The 16,499-nt window shown below is 43.2% G+C and overlaps 1 protein-coding gene across 2 annotated transcripts in view; it reads right to left on the reverse strand.

Moving 5' to 3' along the window:
• Positions 1-16,499, reverse strand: part of ARHGAP10 (Rho GTPase activating protein 10) — a 329,480-nt gene that overhangs the window by 125,158 nt on the left and 187,823 nt on the right. For both annotated transcript variants that reach the window (XM_088448420.1, XM_088448421.1), the window contains exons 15-18: positions 16,264-16,351; positions 15,432-15,490; positions 11,549-11,654; positions 8,115-8,274 (exon numbers count right to left, since the gene is read on the reverse strand). In XM_088448420.1, coding sequence (XP_088304546.1) covers positions 8,115-8,274; positions 11,549-11,654; positions 15,432-15,490; positions 16,264-16,351 — 413 coding nt within the window. The remainder of the gene's footprint in view (positions 1-8,114; positions 8,275-11,548; positions 11,655-15,431; positions 15,491-16,263; positions 16,352-16,499) is intronic.

Consider the following 16,499-nt stretch of genomic DNA (forward strand, 5'->3'; position numbering starts at 1 on the left):
CCCTCAGAATCTTGGACACTTTGGACCTTCATTCCTGTGGTTTACATTCTACCTAACATTACTTCATTGCTCCAAAAAATGGATCAAGGAATAATATTGAACTGTTAGGTCAAATACTTTAAATGCACATTCAAGCAACTCATAAAAGAAACAGACAGAAAAAGCCACCAAGCAATTTTACCAAAACTACGTCATGAAAGCTGTAGAATATCAGATACCAGAAATGAAGTACAAATTGCATGAACGGAGCATGGGGAAAAAGCCATGGCCAGCAGCATGCATCGACTTTGAAACCTCGCTGAACGGGTCAATGAAACGTGATTAGATGAAGTTTAGTTATAATGATGTTGAAGAGCCATAGTAAAAAAGAGCTTCAAGAATTGTCATAGCAATCCATCATGAGTGAATCTGAGTGAACGATGGAGAAGAGGAAGCATCAGCGAGAAACTTCACCCCAGAATTCCTCAACAGCAGCATTACGACCATCACTCAAATCATGAACCAGTTCATCAATAATGCGAAAGGGTGCAAAGCAATAAGAGGTATTCTGGTTATGGTTTCCGGCTAACTAAAAACTGCTTCATGAGAGGAAAGTTTAGAAAAGACAGCCAATTCTCGATGCCTACTTCAAGAAGAAACCATGGTTAGAAGAGGAACCACAGTCATCCTCTAAAATGTAACCTCCCTCAGATTCCCTCCACTGCTTCGATGTGTTGCTGCACTACTGATATTCAGGTAAAGTATTTACTTATTAATGATACATTGTTCATTAAGGCATGCATCTCCATTTATGTTGTATATAATGACCCTGCACAGCGCTGATTTACATAGCGCTCCATCTCTGAGGAAAGCACCCTCAGCGGTAAGCTGGGCCTCACTGTAAATGGCGCCAAAATCAATTACTATTCAGATTCTATATAAAGGGATCACAGTGGAGTACCTCGCTCAACACTACAGTACCTCTGAAGAACTCCAGAATAGGACGAAACGGGTCTGGAAACTTACCTCCTCTGACATTTGCTAACAATTGTGGACTTACCTTACTTGGCTAGTGCCTTGGAGATTTGGCGATTTGGGAAGAGACATCATCCCAGGACCAGATCCATCTTCTATACCCATATTAAGCATCTATTCCTCATAGTCACCGTCTGATTATTTTGTAGATCTGGCTCGGGACCCTTGGGCCTGGCTGACGTGCTTGTGAAACGAGATGGTTTGATTCAGTTCTGGCTCATGAGCAAACAGGAGGCTAGAAACTATTGCATGTGAAGGAACCACAGATTTATGATGCGCAACAATGCTAAACTGGAACCGGGGTGATTACCCAGGTAACTGGGCACTCCCTCATCTAGTGACCACGGAGGCCTACTAGACCAGAAACATGCTCCAACCACAAGGGTGACCAAGGAACTCAGAATAGCATAGTACTGGTAGATAGGAACTTATGTATCCAGGACACAACTTGAGAAAGCTGTAACCCTGGCACAACTCTGACGCAAGATCCGGAACAAGTGCAGAACTCAGCAACTGAATGTTAGGAAAAGTATTACAGTCTCTGAACACCACAGTGCACTGACTGTATACCTCACACGAACTACAGCCCTGGAACCAGCACCTTTCTCTAAACCAGCCCAAGACAATAGCACGCAAAGCAGGGAAACCAATTCTACTAGCAGGGTAGTATACTATATACCTGGATAACTACTGAGCACCGAGTAGAACAGAACAACTAGCAATGTCCCAGCGGTATGATGGTATAGACCGAGGATGTATACAGTTCACAGGTAAATTGCAGAGTATATTTGCAGGCTGGAGTGCAATAGTAAGGCTGACTTATATGCAGTATGGGAACTGCAGGCCTGGCAGGTAACGGAGCACTACGGTGAATGTTTCCAAGATGGTGAGTAGCGTGGACGATGTAACGCTGGCTGAACTGCAGACACAGTGGCAGATGAGTAATGGATGAGCGTGGAAGCTGCGGCGCTGGCTGGATAAGAATATAGTGGTAGTTGGAACTCGGCATAACAGTGTGAAGGCTGTGATGCTGGTCTATAGCAGGGTGACCATTGTAAAGCTGACAGGTGAGCGATATTCAGGGAAGGACGATAACCTGCTGGAATCGATGAGGCAATAAGGAAGTCACAGACACGATACAGGATACAGAGCGCTCCTGGAGCCTTGAACTATCTGGGTATGAACTCACTGTTCAGGCAATAGTTTGAACACTGGAGCTAGTTTAAATAGTGAGTGGTCTCCACCATTGGACTAGCAGACAAAGTGAACTCAACAGGTGCAGCAATCATCACAGGCCAACATCTCTGTGATGTTTTGGAACTTTAAATAAAGGAATGTCTGATGCCAAGACCCCTATGCATGACACTCATACTAACTTTTAGATATTTTTCTTTATATATTTTCTTTCCTATTAGTGTTTGTTGTGATTAGTATTTTTTTTTGTCTGTCACCATATACTTACTATAAATATACCACTTCTTAAAAAGCATATTACATGTGGGACAAAATTTTTTGTCTTTGCACATGTGGAGTGGGATTGCCATTTTGTACAGGAGGAAGGACCAAGTACATCTACCCATAGTCTGATAAAGATGTGGTGTAAGCGGAGCTTGCATTACTGTAATTGGAGTGGAGTGCTTGAGTTTAATCCCTTGGTTGTTAAGGTGCATGGGACTCGCCCTGATTATGTAGCCCAAAACTGCAAAGGGTGAGTTCCACCCACCATGGGTATAATCCACTGCTTATTGCTCACTGCAATCAGTGGGTGCTCTTATAACAAAGTAGCAGGAATCTTTCTGCAGCGTCACAAGATTAAGTACACACGATCACGATCCTGACTTCCTACTCTCATGTTCTAAGTAATATGTCATGTGACTTACCTTTGCCAATTGTCCTGCAGGTCAGGCTTTCTGCTCATCTTGTTTGAGTACAGTTGCACGTACGTCACCATGTTGGAGCATGTTAACTGCTTGCATTCCTCCAATCAGAGTGCTCCTTACCTCAGCTGACACTGGCAACCAAGCAGAGACCTGCATTTCCTTTGTAAACCTTCTCTGGCCATTAATCCAGTGCCAGAGCAACAAGCTCTTCCCTGAGAGAGATCCTGCTATCCGTTCTTACTTGCAGCAAGCTACTTAGCATTCCCTGGCTCCAGAGTGTAATTCTTTACCTTCTTGGTTACCGCAGATTCCTGCTCAGATGAGTTCCTCTTCTGTTAAGCCTGCTAACTACTGTGTTCCCCCCCAGCTTTAGCTACAGTGATTGTATACAGAATTCGGCCATTGATCTCTGTCTTCAGTAGCCTTCTGAGCTCACTAAGTTGTCAGACTGCAATACATACAGCCTTAGCAGTTGCCAGAGTCCCTGACTGCTAAACCTCACTCCAGGCTAATTATCTTTCAGAGGATCCTGATTTCAGTATTTATCAAAGTCCTTCTAGTAAGTGCTGCTGGAGTGCATATCCCAATCTGTTACAGAGATCCTGATTCCTGGCATGCTGTTAACCTCTAAATCCTCTGCAAGTTACATATAATTTAGTGAGTTCTCAGCCTTTGTATCATTGACCAGCAGTACAGACTCCTTCCACCTGTATACTGCAACTCCTCAGCACTTTCCAAACTCAGCTACATCCATTCTGAGTAAAGTCTAACAGTTCTCACTGTGTTCTGTTATACCTGAGCTCCACAGTGCTACACTCTGTATCTAGCAATACTAGTGCAATTACCATCTTGCTGCACTTCTGACTGCTATTCCATTCCAGCCGGTTCCAGTCCGTTTCAAGCAGCAATGTCAGTTCCAGCCTGACTTCAGTTCCAAATCCAGCCCTGCTCCAGAAGCATAGTCAGTTCCAGTCTGACTCTTCCTTCATTCCAGTCAGTCCTAGTGCCTGGTCTGTACTAGCCTGCAGGAGTGTAGAAAGCCCGGCCGGTGATGGGAGGGGGCATGGCCACCCCCCCTTAGGATTAAAGAAAAACATTTTTTTTGCAGCACCATGCGCTGGGGAGGGGGGCACTGTGAGCCCCTCAGCAAAGCCATGAGGGGGCACGATCAGCGTGATCGCTCCCCTCCACAGTCATAGGAGACTGCTGGGCTGCTGTAATTTAATATGGAGGGAAGGGGGTGGGGTGGACGGCGCAAAATACGTGTTTGTCATGAATGTATTATAGATGTATACAAAAGGGCAGGAGCATAAATGTGAACCTTTGCACAAGTACAGGGGAAAGTACAGAAGACACAATTTCTACCTAAACATCTTCGTATACACAGTTTGCTGCACTTTGTTTAAACAATAATTAAAACGGTTTGTGAGACATGGAACGTCACACTTAACAGTGCATATCCTGTTGTGTCTCACTGCTAAGATACCATAAATTCAAAAAATTCATCACCTGCGTTCAAAGAATTTGTCTGCTAAGCTTTTATTTTTCTTCCTTAAAAATGTCTGTCTGCTTTTCAGCAGACATTTCTTCCTCGTGGTACCACACTGCCCTCTTATGAGTAATACATAGGACAAAGCAGCTTTTACCAGCATTTTCTTGTAAACCAAGTTCTCACACAGCAATCTAATAACTAGTCCTGCTCTCATGTATGTATGACCAATTTGCAATCTGTACAGTGCATTTGTGTTACTCAGGAATCTTGAAAGCTAACGATGCATGCAATAGAACGGAGGTGGGGAACCTTTTTTGTGCAGAGGGCCATTTTGATACAGGTTGAGTCTCCCATATCCAAAATGCTTGGGACCAGGGGTATTTTGGATATCGGAATATTCCGTATTTTGGAATATTTGCATAAAATGAAATATCTTGGGAATGGGACCTGAATCTAAACACAGAATGCATTTATGTTATATATACACCTTATACACACAGCCTAAAGGTCATTTTATACTATATTTTTAATAATTTTGTGCATCAAAAAAAGTGTGTGTACATACATGGAATTCAATTATGTTTCATATACACCTTATACACACAGCCTGAAGGTTATTTTATACTATATTTTTAATAATTTGAGCTTTAAACAAAGTTTGTGTATATTGAACCATCAGAAAGCTAAGGTTTCACTTTCTCAGTCATGCTAAAAATTTTCCGTATTTCGGAATATTACGTATTTCGGAATATTTGGATATGGGAGACTCAACCTGTATATATATATATATATATATATATATATATATATAAAACATTATTTGCGGGCCCAGTACCGGCCACTCCTCCTCCGTGTGAGGCAACACGGGGAAGGGGCCACAATCACCGGAGAGCTGGATGCTCCGGAGAGCTGTAAGGCCAGCGATGTGACCGTCTGAAGCATTCTAAGGACGCTCCAGGCGGCACTGCTACCTCGATTCTGGCTGCAGTGTGCCATTCTAGGCACCCTGCTAGCCAGATGAGGCTAGCAGAAAAAAGCTCTGAGGGCCAGACCAAATGATTGCGCATGCCTTAATAAATACGGCCCCCATCCCTGCACTAGTGAGATACAACAGGATTCTCTATATGACAGAACATACACAATGCTGGACAAATTTTCTTACATACATAAGATAAATTGGGTATATTTTTTAGATAAGTAATATACAGACATGCACAAACATTTACTCACTCTTTAGAACACCAAGAAACAAAAGTAATAAGAGATCAAAAACGATAATTGTTTGTAACAGCATATTAAACACAACTCTTTAAAATGACAGAACTTACTTTAACACAGGCACAGAACGAGAGAGCAAAACCTGCACTACTTAAATAGTGTATTCACTAAATATGTAGTTCTAACTTGGCACTTGGTCCAGGCATGCAATAGTAGGATTTGTTCTCCATGGATCTGTTAAAGACTTTCGCTGAGCATTTGGGAGCTGCAGTTGCAACTGAAGTCTCCTATAAGGTTCAGGCTGGTCACACATAAGGGTTCCCAGTTGTGGGAATGAATAATATTAATATGAGATGTAAAATACTGCAGTAAAACAATGGCATAATACAGATGTGTCCACATACATCTATCCTCCATGTGCTACAAGTCGCGCCACACATAACGTGGGAGCTCCGTGTGCCTGGGTAGCGCTGAGCGTCTCTTGTGCAACTTTTTACCTCCAAATGAGTCTTATTCACACAGTGATACGAATGGCTAGCACAAGCTGATTAAAATGGTATGCAGCATGCCTATGTCCTGTGAGCGAGTGCAGGTGTATCTGCATGCAAAACGCTACATTACAGTGTCAGTGGCTGTAATACTGTAACGTAGAGTTTCGCATGGATATACAACCGCAGACACACACAGAACACAGGCATGCTGCAAGGAGCAGTCGGGAAGCTGACGGACGTAATCCCGACCGCCTAATCCCGGCAAGACACTAATGACAGACGTCGAAATCCCGACGCCTGTCATTAGACCTACACATCCCCCCGGGAAGGTTAGGGTTAGGCTAGGGGAAGGGGGGGTTAGGGTTAGGCACCCCCAGGGGGAGGTTAGGGTTAGGCACCCTTCCCCCCGGGGGACTTAGGTTTAGGCACTTAGAGGGGGAGGTTAGGGTTAGGCACCCCTAAGGGAGGGTTAGGGGGTAGAATTAGGTTAGTTAGTTAGTACTTACCTTAGGACGATCAGGATTTCCTCCTCTGTCGGGCTGCCGCTGTCGGGATTTGCATGGCCGGCGGTAAATCATACTGATTCCCATGCAGCATATCAATTTAATCAGCAGAAGCTTGTGCTAGCTATTCACATCACTGTGTGAATAAGACACATTTGAAGGCAAAAAGTCACAGAAAAAGATGCTCGGCACCACAGGGTCATGCCACGACATGGCGCGATTAGGTCTGTTTAAGGCGCAAGGAGGCTAGATGTATGAGGACACATCTATATAAAGGAAACAACAAAGAACATCGCTTACAAAGACTGTTTGCTCTGATTGGCTGACCACTTTTAATCAGTCACATATGACGCAATTCTCACTCTTCTGATTAATGGGAAACTATACAAAGTGTGTGAACAGTTTAAGGTTATAGTACTTGCACAGGTCCCACTATCGCAATGAATCTGTGCCAATCAAGCACTCACAGCACGTAGGGTGTAGGTGAAGAAAGACAAGCCAATGGATAGGAACCACCTGAGTTCTCCTCATAATATAAATTGTAAGATGGTATTGTTTTCATGCTTTCACCCTGCAATGTATGCCTTAATTTAATTGAATTACCCATTGTCACTTTTCGTGTAAATGTTGCATGGTAACAAGATTGCAAAGAAAATAAAATCCAATTAAAACAAATAATTCCTTTTCCTATTTCATTTCAGAATCATGTAATACTGTATATTGGGTGCAATATACAATGTCACCATGACCTACACAAATACAAAAGCTCATTGGGGATCCCCTAGCCACTCATTCCTCCTCTATATAATGACTAAGCTATTGTATACTGCATTTAATTATATGCTGCATTCCACACTTTCATACTGACAATAAGTCGCTTGTCTGGCCTGTTATGCCTTTGCTGGTAATACAAGTATTTTCCTCCTGCAAATGAAAATTGGCTTCCTGGCCATGTCTTCTCGTGTCCTGATATCACCTCACTTGACTGTAAACCTGTGTTGTGCTGTACTCCTTTAGGCAAATAGCTGGGGTGAAGCCACTAACAGTAGAAGTGAGGGTATGAGGGATGAAGCCTTTTTCTCACCAATTTCATATCCATAAAAAATTCTAATAAAGAATGTTTATTGCGGACAGGGAGTTTTTATTCCTTATTGTTGGCACAAACAGAAAGTGGCAGGCATTTGCTTTTATATACAATCACCAGCCGCCTGTCCTGCCTCCTATGTATTTTCACATCACTTACAGCTGCAGAAGCCCTGGTACAACATGCATTCATCATTAATTCATTTTATGTCCTGGTTTTCATTTCTAGATAATCTACAGTTGACAATTTGTTTTTATGCAATTAAACGCACCTATAACGACTTTCATTTTATTTTTCATTTTAATATCTTAAACAAAAAGTGGTGAAAATTCTATTTTTTTATATGAATACAATAGGAAATATCTGTATTAGAATATTCCAAATTCTGCTGCAAAATTGAGGTGTATACAGTCACTGAAGTGATGTAATTACCTTTTCATGGTTTTCGATAAGTATTTCAACAACAATGTTCTGAAACTTTAGGTCCATGATGCCTGCAACAGTTTCCTCTTGTGGCCTCATCAATGTCGGCCCAAATACAACTCCCAGATTAGCTACAGTCATCAAGTTCTTCTTGGCATGGCTAGAAACACTAGAAAGAATGTAATACAGTATCTAGTTATACAAGAACCATCTGTGTGTCTCTACCTGGACTTTTGACACTAAGCAGCAACACTGGTTTCCAGATCTGGTTCCACTGATTGATTGTATATCATGGACAGGCTGAAAAAGTAATGGCTTTCCAGGATATTAATGCACTATGCCTTGATGCTGAAAGACATTGGACATTTTTGTGCCTCCAAATTTACAGAGGGCCTGAATCAGCAGTACACGCTAGTGCTCTGCTGAACGCAGATTCCCGATGGTCGGAAATCTGCGCAGCCGCCTGACCCATACTACGCATGTGCAGCACGGGTCCTGTGTGTACGCACGCAAAGCGGCTCGGAAAAGTAACGCAGCAGGAGGTGTGATGCCTCTTGTGCATTACCATATCTGCAAGGACGGAATTGCAAAGCTGCCTGCGTGCAATTCTGTCTGAAGCTGAATCAGGCCCAGATATTGGATATTTTTGTGCTTTCATAGTGACAGATAAAGGGTTATTTTTTGTGCCTCAACACTAACAGATATAGTATATAAGGTATGATGTTGACATTCAATATGCCAGGGCTCGACAAATCCCGGTCGCCAGGGCGACTAAGAGTTTACTCCTGGCGACCGAGTTTTCCAAGCCCATTATGATGTCTCTCCCATAGTAACGAGGAGTGGCGGAAACCGGAGATCACTCCTGAGCTCCAGCGTCCAGGTCCCCCCACGGGCACTATGGAATAGACGTCATGACGTCTCTCCCATAGTTCCGAAGAGCGGCGGACGGCAGCGGATGCAGTATCGGTGCTTAGGTAAGTATTGTTTTTATTGTGTGCGCGCGGCACTATTACAGGGGGCTTACTACCGGGGGCACTATTAAAGGGCACTTTTACAAGGGGCTTACTACTGGGGGCACTATTGCAGGGGGCTTACTACTGGGGACATTATTACAGGGGGCTTACTACTGGGGGCACTTTTACAAGGGACTTACTACTGGGGGCACTTTTACAAGGGGCTTACAACTGGGGGCACTTTTACAAGGGGCTTACTACTGGGGGCACTTTTACAAGAGGCTTACTACTGGGGGCACTATTACAGGGGGCTTACCACTAGGGGTACTATTACAAGGGGCTCACTACTGGGGGCACTATTACAGGGGGCTTACTACTGGTGGCACTATTACAGGGGGCTTACTAAGGGGTTGAGGGGCACTGAAAGGGCATGTGTGGTGGTCTATACAAGCTTTCATATATTTTGGTAATGGACGATGATCTAGCTCCTAAACTTTTAAGATGGTTCCTAGATTTTACAAAATTTGTCGTGCCCTGCAATATGCCATGACCAGAATGTTGACAATTATGGTTAAAATGTTGATATCTACAAATGCTGACATACAACATGTTGACATACTGAAAATGTCCATATTAGCATTAGGGATATCTTACAAGAGCAATGTCGGCATTATGAACAAGTCAACATTTCATCACTATCGACATGCGGAATGTCAACATGGTCAAAGTTGGCATAATATACACTGACAGATACAGGGTATTTTTTGTGCCTGGACACTGCAAGATATAGGGTGTGCCATGACACCGACAGATATAGGGTGTGCCATGACACCGACAGATATAGGGAGTGCCATGACACCGACAGATATAGGGAGTGCCATGACACCGACAGATATAGGGTGTGCCATGACACCGACAGATATAGGGTGTGCCATGACACCGACAGATATAGGGAGTGCCATGACACCGACAGATATAGGGTGTGCCATGACACCGACAGATATAGGGTGTGCCATGACACCGACAGATATAGGGTGTGCCATGACACCGACAGATATAGGGTGTGCCATGACACCGACAGATATAGGGTGTGCCATGACACCGACAGATATAGGGTGTGCCATGACACCGACAGATATAGGGTGTGCCATGACACCGACAGATATAGGGTGTGCCATGACACCGACAGATATAGGGTGTGCCATGACACCGACAGATATAGGGTGTGCCATGACACCGACAGATATAGGGTGTGCCATGACACCGACAGATATAGGGTGTGCCATGACACCGACAGATATAGGGTGTGCCATGACACCGACAGATATAGGGTATTAATGGTTCTAAAGCCTTGTAGATATAGATTACTGTGCTTTCACCTTGATAGATGTGTGTAATTTTTATGCCTGGGCCTTGCCAGATATTGGGTATATCTGGCAGTGTCCAGGCACAAACAAATACCCTATATCTGTTAGTGTCTAGGCACACCTTATATCTGTGAGTGTCAAGGCACAAAAATACCCTCTGTGTGTGTGTGTCCTGGTACAAAAAATACCCTATTTGTGCCTTCTCCCTGACTTATATAGGGTATTATAAGACCTTGATCCTGACAGATAGAGGTTATTAATCGGGCTTAATCCTGAAATATACAGAAAATTAATGGTCTCACACACTGATGGCTAGTGGTAATTTTGTACTTAGACTCTGGCAGATTTTATTTATTTATTTACAAGTCTGACAGACGTAAGGTGCGTACACACTAGACGATGAGCTCACGATGCGATATCATGAGCAATTTCCCTTGAACAGCTCCCCGTCCATGTCACAAGATCTGCCGCGCACAATCTAAAGATTTGCCGATCTTTAGATCATGCAGGATAGCAGACAGATGCGTACATGGATCAGGGATATCCGTGATGCATGCATCCGTCTGTAAAAAAATAAACCCAGATGCACGGACAGATCAGTCTGTGCTGCTGTGTTTTAAAAAAAAATTAAAGCCTGTGTGAGAAAAAAAAACAGCGTGGCTCCCCCCCCCCCCCTAAAGAGCAACCAGCCCCGGGCTTTAGTGGCCCAGTGCTATATGTGCAAAATACAGAGGACAAATGATGTAGGGGTCCTCTGTATTTAAGCACAACCAGCATCGGGCTAGTCAGAACCAGCCCTGGTTGCCAAAATACAGGGGGCAAACAACGTATTTTGTGCAACCAGCACTTGGTTCTGATCCTCTCCTGGTTCTGGAAATACAGGGGGAAAAAATCAGTAGGGTCCCCCTGTATTATCCAGAACCAGTACCAGACTTTTTCTAGCGGGGGGCTAATGCCACAGCCAGGGGAGCCCTATCACCGGGTTCCCGGGCCAAAGCATTAACCCTGACCGCTAGTCAGCCCAGGCCAGGGATCCCTGGGGAGCTGGGGACCCTCCCTTCCCTCCTAGTGCTGCATTATAAAAGTAATGAATTATACTGAAAGCAAATAAAAAGTTGCATACTTAGCCAAGTGTTTGATGAGAAGATCCAGCATTTCTCGATTTTTATCAGGCAGTTTGTAAACTAAAAAATGGACAGCGTTCATCCGAGACTCAGGACTTCCACTTTCTGTTGGGCAGAACATGAAAAAGCATCCAGTTACATATCACTGGCCATCAAGGGGTATGATTTATTCCTCTCTACATATGTATGTATGTGTGTATGTAATAAATATATATATATATATATATATATATATATATATATACACACATATACACACACACACACATTATATATATACACACATTATATATATATATATATATATATATATATATATATACATACATATATATACATACATACATACATACACACACACACATAAATATACACATACACACACCTCCTTCTAATTGCATACAAACATGACAATTTGTTGCTGGTATAAAGTACATGAAAAAGTTAAGAGCAGACACTTTGGCCCAGGTCTGAGAAGTTACAGTTACTGTGATCGGCATTTTGTTCACTCACTAACATAATATTTATGATATTTGAAGTCAGTGCTGTTTATACTGTCTCCCACATGCATTTATCTTTTTTTATTCTGATATATTTGACAAATAACAATAGAGAGACAGATTATTAAAAGTAAATAGCACTAGGCTGTAAACTGTAAGAAGCTAATAGCACTGGTATTCAGGAAATGTAATGAGACCTGCAACACACAAGAGGTGAGAGATGAAGCACGTACTGGTTCAGACATCACTCATTATTCTGGGCACATCACCTCTCTTTCATTCTGCTGAAATCTATCCAGGTCAATAAACAACATAATTTGATTATTAAAATGCCTAAAGGTACCAGGGAATTATTTAAAATGAAAACCGTTTATTGCACCAGACATGTTGATTCACATACAAGTTTCACATTAAAATAACACTATTTTTAAGCATGTTTTATTAAGACCTATACACCATAAGACACCTTTGGAAGCAAGAGGCCCAGTGTTTAAAGCTGATAAGTAATGGAGGGGCTTATAAACAGGGTCACTGCGTGCCCTACATCTCATTGCAGAGTCTTATGTCCAATATTGTGACAGCTACACCAACTTGAGCCAATTCTGGTTGCTAGTATACAGGGGTGTATCTAGGGATCCGAGCGCCCCTGGCAAGGTAATGGACTGGCGCCCCCCTCCCCCCATAATTTCAGGAAGTGCCCCCAGTTCACCCTATGCAGTGCCTCCAGTAGAAGTCCCCCTTATGCATTGCCCCCAGTAGTAGTACGCCCTATGCAGAGCCCCCTAGTAGCCACACTCCCCCCTTGTGCTTTGCCAGAAAAAACACACACACACACAGACACAGAATAAAAAAAAAAAGCAACTTACCTGATCCTATGGTATGGGAGAGACGTCATGACCCGCTGCGGGGGGGGGGAGCCAGAAGGTGGAGCTCATTAGTCAGCTCCAGCCGGCTCCCTCCGTGGACACAGCAGCCAATGAGAGTCCATCTAACTCTCATTGGCTGGCTGCTATAACAAACAGACTACAGCCGCTGGCGGCTGTGTGTTTGTTACTGTGTAGGGCAGACCGCTCTCACTGCGGGCTGCCCTACACTTGTGGGGCCCGGGGTACTAGCGGGGATAGTTCAAGCCCCTGGGGTAGTCCACCCATTGGCTGCTGGTGGCACTGCCGGACGGCGCCCCCCCATTGCCCGGCGCCTCTAGCGAGTGCCATCCTGGCCAATGTGTAGATACGCCCCTGCTAGTAAACAATGTTGACATTCAGAGTTTGAATTTGAGTTGGGAGCAAAGCAAAAAAGAAGCAGGTAAATTTGCACCTGAACAACCCACTGCTTGATGTAAATACATACTTATTTTTTTTTGCATGCAGGGTAAATACTGGCTGCTTTAGCATGTAGCCCACAAATGCTGGACAACTTTATTTTTACACTGCAATTTACTTTAGAGTTTGGACACACCCCTCCCAAATCTAAACTACTCATTATAAATCTCCCCCACCTGCAGTGCAACATGGTTTTGCGAAGGTACAAAATTACTTTTTTTTATGTTTCCTTTGCCCCAACTCAGGATCAGCCCCTCAATCTCTTGGTTAGTGTAGAACATATCTCCGTACATTGTAGTTAGTGCACAGCTGACCATCCATTCTGGTAGATATTGCAGAAAAGAAAACCTTCAACAAGTGACTAGCACACAGTAGATAATGAATTCTGGTGTCTACCTTAAAAAACCCCATCAAACCTGCCGGCTAGTGTATAGTAGACGGAATGGGAGTGGAATGCCGGCGGCTGTGTAGCCGCTGGTTCAAATCCCGACACTGTGAGCCCGACAGATGAAAATTCTGACAGTGTGAGGCAAGTACCCTACCCTCACCCTCCCCCCCTAACCCTCCTTTAGGGGTGCCTAACCTTAACCTCCCCCCAGGGGTGCCTAAACCTAACCTCCCCCCAGGGGGTGCCTAATCCTGACCACCCCTCCCCGCACCCTAAACCTAACCCTCCCAGGGGGAGATGCCTAACCTTAAGTCCCCTCGGGGTGCCCAAAACCTAACCCCCCCCTCCCACAGCTAACAGGACGGGCGTCCCATATCACCTCGTTCAGGCCCACGGCGTCCTGCATTCCAGCATCGGAATTAAGACAGGCGTCAGTATCTCGACACCTGTCATAAATCCCTAACTGGCATTCTGCCGTCTAAATTGTGACCGGCGACTTAGAGGCCGCCGGTCACATAACTACATACCGAGTAGACCATCAAACCCTGGTGGCTACTGTAGACCATCAACCCTGGTGGCTAGTGTAGAATAGACCTTCAACCCTGGTGGGTAGTGTAGAATAGACCTTCAACCCTGGTGGCTATTGTAGACCATCAACCCTGGTGGCTAGTGTAGAATAGACCTTCAACCCTGGTGGGTAGTGTAGAATAGACCTTCAACCCTGGTGGCTATTGTAGACCATCAACCCTGGTGGCTAGTGTAGAATAGACCTTCAACCCTGGTGGGTAGTGTAGAATAGACCTTCAACCCTGGTGGGTAGTGTAGACTATCAACACTGGTGGCTAAAGAGAAGCAGTCCATCACCCTGGTGACTCGTGTAGTGTACACCATCCATTCTGATGGCTAGCACAGAGATCATCACCACGTTTGATGGATAGTAGTATCCTCAACTGTGTGGCTAGCAGATACCAGATTTTCCAATATGATGGCTAGCACAGAGCACTCCCAAGCACCCATTGTAATGTTCTCACAGTCCCCTTTTTGCTTGCAAGCTTGTTTCTAAGGGAAAGGAGCAGCCTGCACTTCTAGCATCATGTCATCAAGAACTTTGTTTAAACAGAGAGGACATCAACAAAAACCTTACTCAAGCCTGCACATTGGTTTGGAAGCCCTGTGGCTAATTTTCAGCTCAGTGGTGTCAATCAGGACATGACTCGGCAAAGTAATCTGTACACCTCCTTTAGTGTTTCTGCAAGCAAGTTTATTTTTGGTCATATGCAAATGGTCACAATTTGTGCATCTGCTTTGAGCCGCCTACTGACTTTGATTTATGGTTTGTGAAACAGTCTTGCAGATAGTGAATAAAAATTATAAAAATATATCAAATGTGCTGTTTATCGAATATATTATCTGAGACTACATCTCAGCTGTCTTTAATCTAGACTTCTAAATGAAGCAGGTAGAAAGCAGTTTTTTTTTTTTTTTTTAATGTTTGCTTACATGCAGCTTACAATTAGAAATGTATACAGCTACAGCAATATATACCTTTATGTTTGATAAAAACATATCATTTACAGGGTGTGCACATATACTGTATACTGTACCATACACCTATGCATTATTTAACATGCTTGCTGATAAGGGAAGAACAAGGAATAAAGTGAATATTTACTGGCAGGATTGATGAACTGTTCATGAAGCTCGTATGTCATCAGTGGTTCTGGCAGGCTCCTGAAACACAAGGACAGCTCAAAGTTAAAATAAACCCTGGTAAGCCGCTCCAATACATACAGGTCATGCAATGTGTGTAACGGTCATAGCAAGAAGAATTAGAGGATTTGTCATTGAAAGTTCATTCACCTTAAATGTACTTAAGTAGTTACATAAAGCCCTAGTTATGGAAATCTAATTTTGTTTTACCCTACCTTGTATTTTAATTTGTCCGGTTAGATGTTAATATTACTATTGGGCTGTGTATTATGGTACAGAGCTGTTATACTGGCCATTGGGATTTTATATTCTGAATTATTTTGCCATACTGTGCACAGTAATTATTTATTTATTATTTTGCTATGCTGTGTATGACACTCTATACAGTGACACGGATGCCAGGTGTTCCCTATCAGACAGTACTGTGCAAGGAATATTAAATATAATCTTTTTTCTCACTGTAATATTTTGGTTAATTGCCAAGTTAGTATGCCAAGTAATGTATATATAAATTGGTAAACTATGCTTATTAAAAAAAAATGCAGATGCCAGCAAATAAATCTTCCAGTCATGCTTCACACACTTTAAACCCTTCACCTTTTTTAGGCATCTCCCCCCAAATCTTGTGTCCCTTACCATTTTACAGCTTTCCCCTCTGCAGAAATCAGAGATGCATGATCATCTTATTAGGTTGCTTGTCAACCATTAAGGGCACATGATTTGTGTGGCAGCAATGTCATTCCTCCATAGGCTTATCATAACCCTGACTATAGTGGATAGATCTGGACACTAACCTTAAATATAATTTCAATGCACTGGTGATGGACTTGACCTCCCATTCTCCATCCTCATTTAAATCCACATCACAGCCAGTTTTCACATCTCCGGGAAGAAAAGATTAAAAACATACATGTTCATTATATTTAAAAACCTGCAGAAAGCTTTGCCGAACATAATGAAATCCTTTCTAAAAAGCCAAAACTTACAAAATACACACTACCCAATCATAGAAAAAAAATGTAATAATTGT

This window comes from Taudactylus pleione, unplaced genomic scaffold (genome assembly GCF_031769625.1).
Source record: "Taudactylus pleione unplaced genomic scaffold, aTauple2 ptg000021l, whole genome shotgun sequence".
Classification (NCBI taxonomy): domain Eukaryota; kingdom Metazoa; phylum Chordata; class Amphibia; order Anura; family Myobatrachidae; genus Taudactylus; species Taudactylus pleione.